We start from the raw sequence: 14,121 nt of genomic DNA, 5'->3' as shown, positions 1-14,121 counted from the left end.
ATACCTTTCCATCGATGAGTGCCACCCTGTAACCTTTGACTTCCATTGCCGAAATGGACATTAGGTTCTTCTTGCGATCAAGTACATAAAAGAGATTCTGTAAATGAATCGAGTTACCCTCATTCAATTGAGGGGTAACATTCCCTACACCCTTTCCAAGATAAGTGGCATCGACTCCAAGTATAATGCCACGATTGTTTCCATCTCTACCAAATTAGAGAGTGCGCCCTTCTATCCGATGAAGTGCCTTGAAGCACTACAATTAATAAGCCAGATTCCCAAAGAATCTGAAGGAGAGGGCCAATATAAGATAACGCTTCTTTATGTTGTCAAAAACAACATTTGATTCTTCATACCTGGGGTTCCTTGCTTTCTTCGAAGAGTTGGCCATTTCCTTGATGACCTGCATTAACTGTCATTCCTTTGATCATTGAAGATGTCCCTGGAATGATTGTTATCTTCATCAAGAGATGTGTCTCTGCCATTGAGACACTCCTTCGCATAATCGCCGAACTTATTGCAACCAAGGCATCTGCCTTCCCTTCCACCCTTATATCTGGACTTCCAATGAAGTGATCTTTAGGTAGGCCATCAAAAACTTCTGTTGCGCCATTCTAATAATATTCTCTGCTTCGACTTCACCCTCAGTGAATTTGAAGAGGGGTGAGGAATCCACTGATCCATTTGTTCTTTCCCAACTGTCTTCGGTGATTTATCTTTCACTCTTGCTTGGGCATTGTCTTCACCTCAGCGCTGATACCATGTTAATTTTAGCTATGTTCTATGCTTAGAGCAATTTATTTCAATTTTCACAGTTAGCTCAATATCTTTTCTAGATTAGCAATCACATCAGCATTAAAGTAAACTGCAGATAGAACATAAACATAAATCGCAGAAGACAAGCCAAGACAAGAGGACACAAGATGTGGCACTAGCCAGGGACAAACCCCAATGTGGGGAAACCATTGATCAATTCTTCTTATATGTTCTTCAATAGTTCAACAGAGAGAGAGATAGTACATTTACAACAGAAGTCAACAATTTGACTTATCTAGATAGGAGCATAGATCATCTCTAAGAAGATGATACATGAGATCAGTTGAAGACATGTTGTTTCAACTAATTCTCCAAGGTGACTCCTTCACCTATTGTTGTGTTGCATTTCGTCATCACGTTGCACCTCACCGCGTTGCACCACACTGCACCCATCATCACTATGCTGCATCTCATCATGCTTCATTAATCATAATTATACCCATCACTATACTGCATTATGTGCCATTGTTGCACCATGTTGCCATCCTGACCTATGCGTTGGTTGCACCTTGCTTGCTTGTTGTCCCTAGCATGCTTGTTGTCCTTAGCATGCTTGTTGTTGCATGCTAGTTGTCCCTTGCATGCTAGATGTAACATTGCATGCTTGGTGTATTTGCTACTAAGTACCATACAACTGTCCCAATGTTAGTTAGTTGTCCCTTGCATGCTGCTCTCCTTTAGAGACAGATCCTCCGGCTCTTTCGGCAATTCCCGGCAGTTTTGGCAGTTTCGATTGTTCCCGGCAGTTTCGGTTGTTCTCGACAGTTCCGGTAGTCCAAGCATTTCCAGTTTTCTGGCTTTTCCAACAGTTCCGGCTTTTCCGATGTTTCTGGCTTTTTCGGCTTTTTCGAGCAATTCCCACAGTTCCGGCTTTTCCGACAATTCTGGTTTCTTGCCCTCTAGATCAAGGCAACGTTATTCCTTAGGATCTCTCATCCTACTAAAATCCAAAGACAAGTAGAGAGAGGAAGAGACCCCAAGTGTGTTGAAATAACTTGAAGGCCACCTATATTTATACTAAAATGTTGAGCACATGTGGGGTTTATTTGGTTGCTGGCCGACCTTGACGAATTGTCATATAATGCAAATAAATTCATAACTCCATGAATACTTATCAGAATCGGATGATATTTAGATCAATCCTACACCTCTCGATGAGAGGGATCCAAGAAAAATATCAACTGCCATAAATAAGATGACCCACATGGAGTTTGGCCCTAGTTGCCAATTTTAACACAATTTTACTCCCTTGCATGTAAAAGTGTTATGCAATTAGGGTATCCATTGTACCAGATGAATTGCATCTTGGTTTCTCATTATATTTCCGACAAGCATCCTTAATCTCAACCGTAGTAACATCAAATACACTCCTTTTTTGGTAAAATTCACAATTTCCACATTTTCTTTGGTTAAATTACATTCTTACTAGCAGCGACCACTTAATTATCTTAAAATTCAATGGTTGTGGGTAAATTGCCTCCTAGGAAAACTCAACTCCAAATATTTCCAAAGAAATAGATAATGACGGACAACAAGCCAATGGAAACATCTAGCCTAGTGTAAGTATAGAAGGAAGAATCACAACGAATAAAGGGTCCTGAAACAATCATTTTGCTACCCTTGAGAAAGTTGTCTACGCAAATACCTCTATATGGAGATATCAATCCCAACACTAGTAAACCAGTACAAATACCAAGGTGGAATGAATTTTCACCAAATTCAAGAATTAAGAATAACTTGAGTTAACACCTCATAGTGACCCTGACCCCAAGTGGTAGACAACCACATTTTTTGGTTCATCAAGAATTCTAGATTACACTTAGCCACAATGAAAGTACCGAAGTTTCCCTACATCAAGGTGATAAAGAGGATTATTAAACACACTACTTGTGAAAATTATGTGGTCTTAATTAAAAGGGAGAATGCATTGTGAATTTCCTTCCATAGAAGAGGACTAGGTATTATAAATTCCATGATGCTAAGGAGTTGTCGAAAAAAGAGTCTTTGGTTGCCTTCTGCTAGAAATATGATAGTAGAAAAAATTTGGCCAAGTGGTGGAAGGAAGACAAAAGATTCTTCAACAAGTCTAGGGGATGATACACTGCAACAAACTTAAGAGAGCTCTACATGTACCTCATAATTCTATTGTGTAGATCATATGGAGAAAAAGATTGTTCCCAGTTCTTAGAAACATTGATACCATTGGTCTGCACTATAGCCATGCAAGGAAAGATGTTCAATTGGGGACCAAGCAACTCAGCATTAGGAGTAAACAAGAACATACCATTGAACAAGGTGCAATGTCTACTTTTCACATGGCTTCCTACTTATGTGATATACAAAGAATGCTTTTATTGGATTGTCGCTGAGCGGGAAGGTCTCAGACCTCCCATGTCCATGTTTTCTTCAACTTCTTGTGGGAAACCCAATCTAAGAGATCATATTCTTTACTTTGTTTTTCATTATAGTGCCTTTATATAATCTTATTTTTAGACAAGAATTCCCTAGGTTAAACAAGCACAAAAAATTCTTGGACAAATACATAATACTTATCTTGAGCAACCAACCCACCCCGCCTCTTACCTAACTACATCATGAATAGATTGGTGATTGGTGAGATATGTTGTCAAATCATTATTCAAGGGTTCAACACCACATTGACAAAAGACAAAAAATGATATTAATGCCACGTAACTTTCACATCATATATTATTTTGTCAAGGACATCAAACAAGCCAAACATGAAGTAAAACTGCATCTGGAGTATAGATTCATAAACGAGAGGTTTGGGAGGCATGATCCCAAAGGGTTAGTTCACAAACATGTTGAACATGTGTCACTTAATTAGCCTTACTCCCATCAAAAATGGCATGAAGATATTTTCACAAAAAATGTGCAAGACTAGCAAGAGGTTGCAATAAGGAAAGCCAACGCAAATGTTATTGTTCTTAGGTCTTATCACTAATGATCAAATTGAACTAATAAACTAGGGGACTACGTCCAGCAAGGATAAAGAAGTTATATACATAGGGGAAGCATGGCTAAGAAAATAAGCTAAACAAAAGGATATTCAAGCTACGTTGGATGAGATCCTTTAGGAGCTAGAGTTATGACACAAGGAAACGAAAGAATTAAGGAAGAAGAAAGAGGAAGAGGTTGCTTAGGAACTACCCAACAAGCAAAGGCTAGAAGCAACAACACAACAGAGAAAAAGGGAGGTGCTAGAGTGAAGAAGTAAGGCGAATGAAGTAAAGATTAAGCAAGATTTAGAGGGCGAGATAAAGCTAGCAAAGGTGTTTGTTAACAACAAAATAAGGCATCGGAAAAGAAAACTGAGAAAGGACAATTTAAAAAGTTGAAAAGACAAGAAGAAGAAAAAGGTTAGAACAAGAAATGTCTCAAATATATGCCAAGCCCATCAATATGCAAGATGTTATTGACCTAACTCAAGAAGAAGACACAATAAATAACAACACTCTTAAAGAAAATGAAAGCCCCAGTGACTATGACATTTTGGCTCAAGGATCAATTGAGGCCAAGGTTCTAGTGGGGACTGCAAAAGATACTACAAAGAAAATCTCCAATCCAAAAGGGGATACCATAAAACCCATTGATGAAAAGGTAGAGGATGTTACTCAGGCCCCTACTAATGATATCATCAAATTGTAAGACACTCAGGAGGTCCATGGCCTCAAAACACTCAAAAAGCAACACAATATCAAAAGAATGTAGAAGAGAAGGCCTCCACATGAGAACAAGTTTCCACTTAGGAATAAACCTCTCAAGAAACTTGAGAAACTAATAAAACTCAAGAGACAGTGATAAAACACGTTCACACTCCTAGTAATTTGTAGAATGTCTTGTCTTGGGGAGAACAATCGATTCACTAATCAATTGATGAGGTTGCAGATTTGGAATAGATTGGTTATGACCAAAAAAGATAAATCATCATCTGATGAACAAAGAGGAAACGAAAGATAGTGGCATGCTTTACACATCATAAGAGATCATATTCAAATGCAAAGAAGGCCCATATGAGTGAATTAGTATCAATTGATATTTCCTTATCTCATGCCTCATTAGATAAAAGTAAAGGAAGAGGAGAAGGAATTAGAAAACATAAGAAAGCAATTAGCATCACTCCAACATCAAGTCCAGTACTATAAGGGAGTTGGAGGCACTAACAATTTTGTTGGAGATTTGTTGGAAGGGCACCACAAGTGCCAAGAACTTCTAAGACACATTTTTGTTGCAAATAGTGGATTTCCAAGAAGAAATCCTCTAGCTACTTGAGGCACTCAAAGAGGTACTCTAGTGGAAAGAGAAGGGTGCAAGAGTTTTGAGCCATACTGAATTTATCAAAGAAATCCACAATGGCATCAATATCTTAACAAATGACAACTTGAACAAGATGCAAGTAGCCACACAATACTAGGTAGACCTTGTTGAAGAACCAACAATGCAAATGGATGAAGAATGGTCTATTTGTCACAAGACATGGGAGAAATTCAACAAAGCGATGGTTGAACTCCACTTTCATGTGTTTCGGACATTTGATGACTTTTGACTAGTTGAGGAGGTAGCAGTGGGATTCAAGAACATTATCTACAAGTGCCAAGAAGACATCAACCAAATAAATTCGATTGAACTAGAATACATCCAGAAATTCATGGTCAATGAAATCAAAGTGGCTAATAGACCAGAGCAATGGATGCCAAAGATAATAATAAAAAAATTGCAGTCATGCTACAAAGAGAGTAAAGAGAACTTGAGTGTATTGATGGATCAACACAAGCTCCCCTACAATCAAGAGTGTGAGGACCTATTCATTCAATGGGTTACCTTGGATTGTAGACAAGTGAAGCCAAAAACACACAAATCACCCAAATCATCTTGACTCAAACAATTGTTAGCATTTTCTTAGTTTTTTTTGTATGCTAAATATACTATTTTTAATTAATGTAATAATAATAACTACTAGAATCATTCTCTAAGAAAGGGCTTTGGATGATACATAAAATTTCTAAAATGTAACTAGAGAATCACTTCAAACGTTAATTCAAAAGCTCTACAAGAGCTAAGAGTTTGTTGAATCTCTCTGTGGATTGGATGTTGTTATGGATTATTCTATGCACAAGTTAATATGTTTGACACTTTTAGTTAAAAAAAATATATGAGACCTATATTATCCTTCCATTGCATGAATGAATTATTTCAAAAATTCTCTAAATATTTATAATTTGATGGATGGTATATCACCATTTTTTTTTGTATATCAGGCATGATTCTTTCATTTCAGTGTTAGATGTTAATGTGATTCATCAAGTTAGTTTACTTCTAACTAAACTATTTCTAAGATTCATTTACCATTATTTCAATTAAATTTCATTTATTATATGTAGTTGTAGTGGGTTATCCTTGAATACAGTATTCTATTACAGTAGGTTGTTCTTTCTCCTTTTTGTATGTAAATAAACAAAATCTAGGAAAATAACTAAACCGCCCAAAAAAAAATCATAAATCCCATTGTATAGGTTGTCAAATTTTAACCCATAGGATTATTCCAAACCAAACAAGGAAGAGTCTAATGGGGCTTCTTCTTTGGGTTTGATCCTTGTGGTTTGGGAACCCAATCCCTTCAAAAAACATCAAATGTAATTTATTATGCAATTAGGAATGAATACTTTTGTGGTTCCTCCATAAATGTGCACACGATGTCAATCATGAATTTATACTTTAGTTTAAAACTATAATATCACAATATTAAAATCACTAATATTAATGTGGTTATTAATATTAGGGCCATGTTTCAAACATTTTCGTGGAAGAAATGGGAATTATTTAAGCATGGATGGGGGAGATAAATACTCCATCTTCCCCCCCTTGCCTACGGATTAGAAAAAATAAAATATTTGCCAAAAAAATGTCAAAATTGTTCAAAATTTCGTAGTCAAGATCATAATTTCGTAGCATTTCATGATTTTATTTCAAAAGTGTTGATAATATGGTGATATTTGAAAATATCGCGATATTTTTAGCAAAACAATATATCGGCAAGTAAATATCACGATATTTTCCGTTTTGAAACTATTGCGATATTTTCAAAATATCGCATATTTTCAAAATATCGCACCATATTTTCAAAATATCGCATCATATTTTGAAAATATTGGCTAGATATCATCATATTTTGAAAATATCAATAATGTTTAAAAATCTGGTAAAAAAATAATTTTTTATGTCTGACGATATTTTCTGATATTTTGCCGATATTTTTGCTGATATTGCCAACAAGATGTTTTCAAGGCCCTCGCCTATATTTTGCCGATACCTATATGTTCAACACTGCTTCATATTAAAACCTAGTATAAGTATTAAAAACCTTAATAAGTGTTTTAATTTTTGATAAAAAGTAAATTGGAAATCATGCTTCTAGACATTATATAGAATCAGTTACATTGATTTGCAGTAAAAAAATTTAGCAAAGCAAGCCCTCCAACTTATCCATTGTAACAGTCCCTTGAAAAACAAAACTTACTCAACTTTTGTTAAGATAAGCATGAAACATTTGTAAGATTTTCAGATTGTTTGTTTTGCAATATCCCTTTTGAGCTTCAATTGCTCCAAGTGAAAATATCGTATGCATTAACTTCTAATGCCAAAGTTATTATCAGATATTTTATTCTATTATTTAATTCAAAAACTTCATATATACCGAATAAGATCCACTGCAAACTTGCCTTTCCTTGTGGTTTTTATTTCTCCCACCTGCATCAACAAATAAGAATACACTTCACAGGTCGTAAATTACATGGAATAAATTTGTGTAAAGAAGTTGAATTTCATTTATGTAACAAATACAACCAATGTTGGACTTCCTGGAGGATAACTTCACCTACAAAACTATTGATATACTCCAAAACGTGAGCCAGAACTTTAATCAAGAAAAAAACATGTATATGGCTATTTATAACTTCCAACTTTTGGATTTGAATTTTCAACTACAGCTCCTGGCCAATATGAATTACACAATAAACCTAGCTACTGTGCTCAAGGAAAAGCATTAACTGTGGCCGTTCATGACATTCGATTTTCAACTCATTGTGAAACAAACAGGCAGCAAACCTAGCTATACTAACTTAACTCTAATTTTTCCAAGAGAGCATTCATCATTATGTCCAGATTCTTAAATTAAGGTATCAAATTTGCAATGCAAAAAAAGATCTCAAGGCCTTTATATCGAGTTAGTTCTTGTAGACTCTTCATGAGATTGGGACCTGGTAGTTCTTGGAGATACTAATCACATAAGATCATTTTCAACGAGATCATTTTAATTTGTGATTATATAGATATAAAAATCATACATGTTAGACATGTTACCACAAAATCTAGCACCTTAGTGCAAAGCATCAGTAGTTTCCTAGATCAAGAGCAACAATGGAATCAACCACCATTGTCACATTAGTAACTATTCCCTTTTTGTTCTATGGATGGATGTTATCCCTAAAAGAGAGATTTCCTTGACAGATCTCGAATATTAAGTAACCCAAAAAATTTCAAGCTAAATACCTTCCAAGGATTCTACTAAAAAGACACCCCATAATAATATTCAATAAGATAGAACCCTGAGTGAGATGAGGTAATGAGTTCAAAGAACCTATGGCTAAATTGAGAGGGTTATTTTAGTTTTGGAGATGCTCGAATAGATTCCAACCATATGCTATGATGTTATAATTTAAGGCTTAGAATAAAAACAATTTACAGCATGCAAAATCTATGACTTAGACAATAAGGTAGGGCCTTGGGGAGATGACGTAGTGAGTTCAAAGGACCTATGGCTAAGTCTAAAGGGCTGTTTTAGTCCTGCAGATGCTCAAATAGATTCCAAACACATGCTACCTTAAATTTAATTATTGCTATTATAAATTAGGGTTTAGAATAAGGACAATTTACAGCACGTAAAATTTATGACATCAATAGCAAAAAAGCCTATAATTAATGATAAACAATAAATAATCAAAGGCTATTTAATGAGAAAACAAAGGAAAAAATTACAAATAAATTTTCAATGGCAAAATGCACAAAAGCAATGTTAAACCCTAGATGTCCGCCCTAAATGGGTGGCTGAAAAATGCATTCAAAAAGAAATATTTCTTTTTTAAATTTAGGAGATGCAATTCCTAACCCTAAGACTCTGATGTGTAAGGTATTTTATGCTATTTAATAAAGATTTTGTTGTAAGCTAACCCCAATTTACTCTATAAAACATTAAAAGAAGAAATATTTTATTTCTAAAAGATACACACAAAATACTGATGTCTTTATCAATCTTGGTTATATGGAATCAAAAAGGGCAAGGTCAAGGGTGGAAGACCTTGATTAGAGCAAGTGAGAAAGAGAAATGTGAAAATTCCTTGAACTACAACAACGGGATATTATTCTCCTAACTTTAACAGTTTATTTGTCTTCTATAATAATTATTACAACAAATAGCGAATAATTCACATTGTAATTCTTCACAATAAAATTACACTACAGAAATAATATATAGAACTAAGACATAGATGCACACACACAAAATAATGACACCATTATTTTTGGACAATTGTCCTTGGAAAAACTCCGAAGAGAAATCCGGTGCAACAGATGAGGATTTTATTATTATGTAGCAAATATAGAGAATTGCAACTGGATGCCCAACTGGCAATCCTCCGGCAATTTATCTCCACCGAAAAGCACTAGGAAAATTATTTTCCCTCACAGCGACTCGATTTGGCCCTCTTGTTGAAAAGTGTAACTAGGTTCAATCTTCATAATGACATGTGTAATTATGATTTTATGTAATTGATGTAAAGAAGAAAAAATAAAATTTTATTTTAGCTAAGGTTCCCATTGTGAGCCTTTAGGATGAGTCATCGGGCCATAAAAGTCTATTCAATCAATGTCATGTATGGAAGACCCTTATTGGGCATTTTACATATGTAAATGAGTCATTAAGAAACCCTCCAAGACCAAGCTCAAGCACCTTCTTCAAGTCAGCCTAAAGATATCTCTAGAAAGGCATCTCAGCCTTGGCTCTAAGAGATGTCGGCTTAATTGATGGGCAGATCACTATAAATAAGGCAATTCGGCTTTCATTTGGATAACACATTTTCAGTCAATGCAATCTGAGTGAGAAAAGGTGTGAAGATCACAAAAGGAGAAGTCTTATCATAAAGCGAATACAGAGCAAGATAACCGAGTTCATTTGGATCTGTTTTAGGGCTGAACTCTTCTACATGTTGAGAAATTTAGGGCATTCAATAAATAACAATTTCTCTTCTTGATAATTGCTTGAGATTCTCTTTTCTTCTTAATCGTATAATCAATTCTTCATTAGCTTATTAATGTGTTCTTTCATCAAGACAATTACCAATATGCAATAACAAAAGAGACAAGTGACACAGTGTATAGGCTTCTCCAGCGAAGGTCAAAACGTCTCACCTCTTGAGAGGAAAACCCAATAAAAATTCTTCTTCTAGATCTTCAATTAATAAGTACCAAGACCATTACACAGACCCTTGACTCTAGTATCCTTCCAAGAACCTTGTCACCAACCTTGATACTCTGCCTCTACCTTCGTTCTGCCTTTCTCACACTGCGTTCCTCAGCTTCTTCTAGAGAAACTTGGTCTCTATCCTTCTTACTGCTTCTCGGCTTCCTTAGAGAATCTCGATCTCTAGGTATTTACTTCAACCTCCCAGAAGGGTCTTTCTCTAGCTTCCCTAACTTCGAACTTCCTAGAAGATTCTACTGCCCAGACTTCACACTGCCCCAAAAGATTCTGCTGCCCAGAAGAAATTTCGTTGTCCCAAAAGATTTTGCTGCCCAGAAGAAACTTCGTTTTCCCAGAAGAAACCCTTCTTGTCTTCGTATAGCCCAGAAGAAACTTCGCTTTTCTTTCTTTCGTACTCCTCTTTCAGCTCCTTCTTCGCTCTTCCTTTTTACCCTATCTTCGCACTTCTTCTTATCTCAAGTAAGTCGAGTTTCTTGTCTTCAAATGGAGGATGAGTTAGGCTATATATACAACTCCTTCGTTGCCCTTTAGTGCGACTTGATAGCTAGAGTTAGGCCAACTTGATCTAGCAGCTTCCTTATCATTTGTAGGCCGACTTGAAGAGGTTTGGTGACAAGTTCTTGGAGGATACTTTACATAGATAATATTGACCTTTTACAAAGTGTAACATGACTTCATTTATATGACAATGACTCTTACATTTTATGACTAGATGACAAATAAATCCTAAAGACTCTCAATTGGAGTCTTGACTCAAAAATAAAAACCCTTGCTCATGAAACCCATCAAGCAAGTCAATAAAATAATTTCATTTTTCTTTATTTACATCTTATTTCATAAAATCATATTTACATGTCATTATGAAGACCGAACCTAGTTACAATTTTCAACACTACACATGCGAGATTACAGGCTGTCTACTGCAGGAAGGACCGAGATACCACAGTCATAGTGAGAGGGCAGTTTTGGGAGAGAAACAAAGTGATTCTCAAGCCAAGTTGAAGGAGAGAAGGTCTCCCTCTAGAGCAAAGGGAATCAAGGTGTTTCTCTCTCATATACCTCAACTAGCGTTTCTGAAATAGGGTCGAGAATTGCAATGTTGAACCAAGGAACTGAAATAAAAAGGATAACCGAGAAAGATGAAGCAGTTAACAGTTTAACTATCATTGACTCAAGGAAGAGGAGGAAACTTTCTGCCTTGGTCTTGGAGTGGCAAATAGGTCAAGGGTCTTGGTCTTGGTATTCGTCATTTGAAGTCTCTATAAGAAGAAGAATTTGTTTGGGTTTTCCTCTCAAGTTGGAGAGGTTTGGGCCCTGGCTAGGCACCTACATTCTATGTCTCTTGTCTCTTTATTGTTTATGCATTGGTAGTTGTTTGATGAAAAAGAACATAATAATAACCTAAGTAAAGAGAAGATCCTAATCTTAAGAAGTAAAAAGCATTCAGAAGTTGTTATCAAAAGAAGAGAAATCACCTAACCTTGATGCCCTAGATTTCTCAACATGATTTCAGAGCTAAGGTATCAAATTCAAGGAAGGGCATCTTATCAAGGAACACTCAAGGATCAAATCTGGAGAAAGACATCAAAGCAAATCTAAGATCATCTTGGAGTCAAGATCTACAAAGAAGTATCAAAACCCTAGAACGAAGAAGGGATCCTCAAGTCATAAAAAGGACCACAAAGACCCTACGCAAGATCAAGGACATTGTCATCATCTTCAGAAGTTCTAAGGCAATTTCCTCTCATTGAAGCAAGGACCTTACCATTGTAGAAGATCATCCAAGAAGCATCAAGAAGTCATCATTGATCATCATCAACAAGGACATCACCATCAAAGGATCTAAAGTGATCTCCCTCTTTGTAGGGTCAAGAATCATTCTTGAAGAGAACTATCTTCATCAAGGAGAAGCTCTCTGTTAACTATATCATCATCAAAATTCAAGGAGGCAACAAGTGGAAGAAGCATCTTCACAAGTAAATATATTTATGTCTAAATCTATCAAAATGCCTTTTTGCAAGGAAAGCAACAAATTGGTTGGGGCTTCAAACTATCTTGCATGGAAGAAGAGGACAGATCTAAATCTCATTGAAAATGAGGTGATGGATCATGTAAAAGGCTCTATCACCAAACCAGCGAAAGAAGATGCTCAAGCACTTGCAAAGTTTATGAAAGGGGAAGTGAGGGCTCAAATGATTCTCATAGAATCCATCAAGGATCCCCTCATTCCATATGTATCTAAACTCGACACCTCAAAAGAAATATATGACAAATTGGTAGAGTTGTTTTCTGTAAGCACTGCAGGAGAAGTTATCTCTCTAAGGCAAGAACTCTACAAGCTAAGGATATCAAAAGAAGAAGGGATAGCCTCATACTTTATGAGGATATCTGAAATAAGGGATCAACTTCAAGATCTGGGAGAAATGATGCATAACAAGGAGATGACCATTGTAGTACAAAATGCACTACCAAAGGAATGGGGTAACTTTACTTCAAGCATTTATGGGAAGAAAGAAGCTACTCCATTTCAAGATCTATGGTCTTTATGAAAAATCGAAGAAACTGGACAGAAGGAAAAAACTAATGTGGATCCAGTGAGCAAAATCAAGCATATGTTGCTATGGCAAAGAGAAGAGGAAAGACTAAGAAATTTGGTCCTCAAAAAAAGAAGACCCGGGCTAAAGTTCAATCATATGGATGTCAGAATATGGGCATTACAAAAGAGATTGTCCTAAGCTCAAGAAGGATAATAACAAAAGAGGTAGAGAAGAAGCCCATATCACCGAAGAAGTAGAGGAAGTTGAAAATAAGTCCAAGAAAGAGGAAGTAAGAGATCCCTACTATGATTGAGATAGTCTTCCTCACCTAGTTCTTTTCAAGTTCCTGTTTTCAAATTTTTCTGTTGTAAGATATGGCTATCATGATTCACTAAGGAAAATGATAGGATGCATCATGGCATCATAGAAGCATTAAAAGCAAGAGCTTGTGACATCATCATAGAGAAGCATGAAAGATGGTTGAAATAGAAGTATATGGAAATCACCTATGGAAGGGTAGAGCTCTTGGTAATCTCATTAGAAGCATAAGTGGCGCTTATGGGAAAAGGAAGAAAAAAGTCTAGCACAAAGCTCATCATAAATCAGTCAAAAGGAAACCTTTGCTAGACGAGGATACTCAAGATCCTCTATTGGAATCTTCATCAGAAGGTTCACCAATCAAAAGAAAGCAAGGGTTTCATCAAGAATTCCATCTTGAGGGAATTCATGTGATAATGATATGATGACAAAGGAGGTGAGGCAGATCAAGGGATTGAAATTCTTTCAATCAAGGAAGTTGTTGAAGTCTAAAATGACTAAAGGAAAAATGAGGTATGTATGCTTATATTCAATATTGTAGAGCCATGTCATATTGTTGCATGTAACATGCATAAATGCTCTATCTCGAGAGCATGATCAAAAGAAAGGATCTCCTCCTTTGAAAGGATGCAAGAAGGCATGGGTCACACAATCTCTAGATGAAATCAACATAATATGTCCTTATATGAAATATGAGGTGGTTGAAAAAATTGGAGAAACTATGACTAAAAGTTCCCAGAAGGAAATGTGTGAAGAAAGAAAGGAAGAGATCATGAAATATGCAACTATGGAAAAGGAAATCAACATCCGAAGACTAAGAGATTTGACTAGGATATCTCCATGAAAGATATGAAGACTTTGATGGAGTCTGAAAAAGAAAGAAACCCTTGACAG

The 14,121-nt window shown here is 36.0% G+C and overlaps 1 protein-coding gene across 5 annotated transcripts in view; it reads right to left on the bottom strand.

The window, feature by feature from the left end:
• Positions 1 to 7,281: 7,281 nt before the first annotated feature.
• LOC149205360 (uncharacterized) overlaps positions 7,282 to 14,121 on the bottom strand; it is a 226,766-nt gene continuing 219,926 nt past the window's right edge. For 2 of the 5 annotated variants that reach the window (XM_089393448.1, XM_089393450.1), the window contains exon 10: positions 7,283 to 7,584. In XM_089393448.1, the coding sequence (XP_089249574.1) occupies positions 7,522 to 7,584 (63 nt within the window). In that variant the 3' untranslated portion in view covers positions 7,283 to 7,521. Of the gene's footprint in view, positions 7,585 to 14,121 lie in introns of all 5 variants that reach the window. The other 3 variants (XM_089393451.1, XM_089393452.1, XM_089393449.1) reach the window with 3 other exon arrangements.

The sequence above is a fragment of the Pinus tabuliformis genome, chromosome 1_2 (assembly GCF_031772625.1).
Source record: "Pinus tabuliformis cultivar Carrire ecotype Pingquan chromosome 1_2, CPIR1, whole genome shotgun sequence".
NCBI lineage: Eukaryota > Viridiplantae > Streptophyta > Pinopsida > Pinales > Pinaceae > Pinus > Pinus tabuliformis.
Note: the sequence above shows the minus strand (reverse complement) of the source record. Positions and strands in the feature narration are given on the sequence as shown.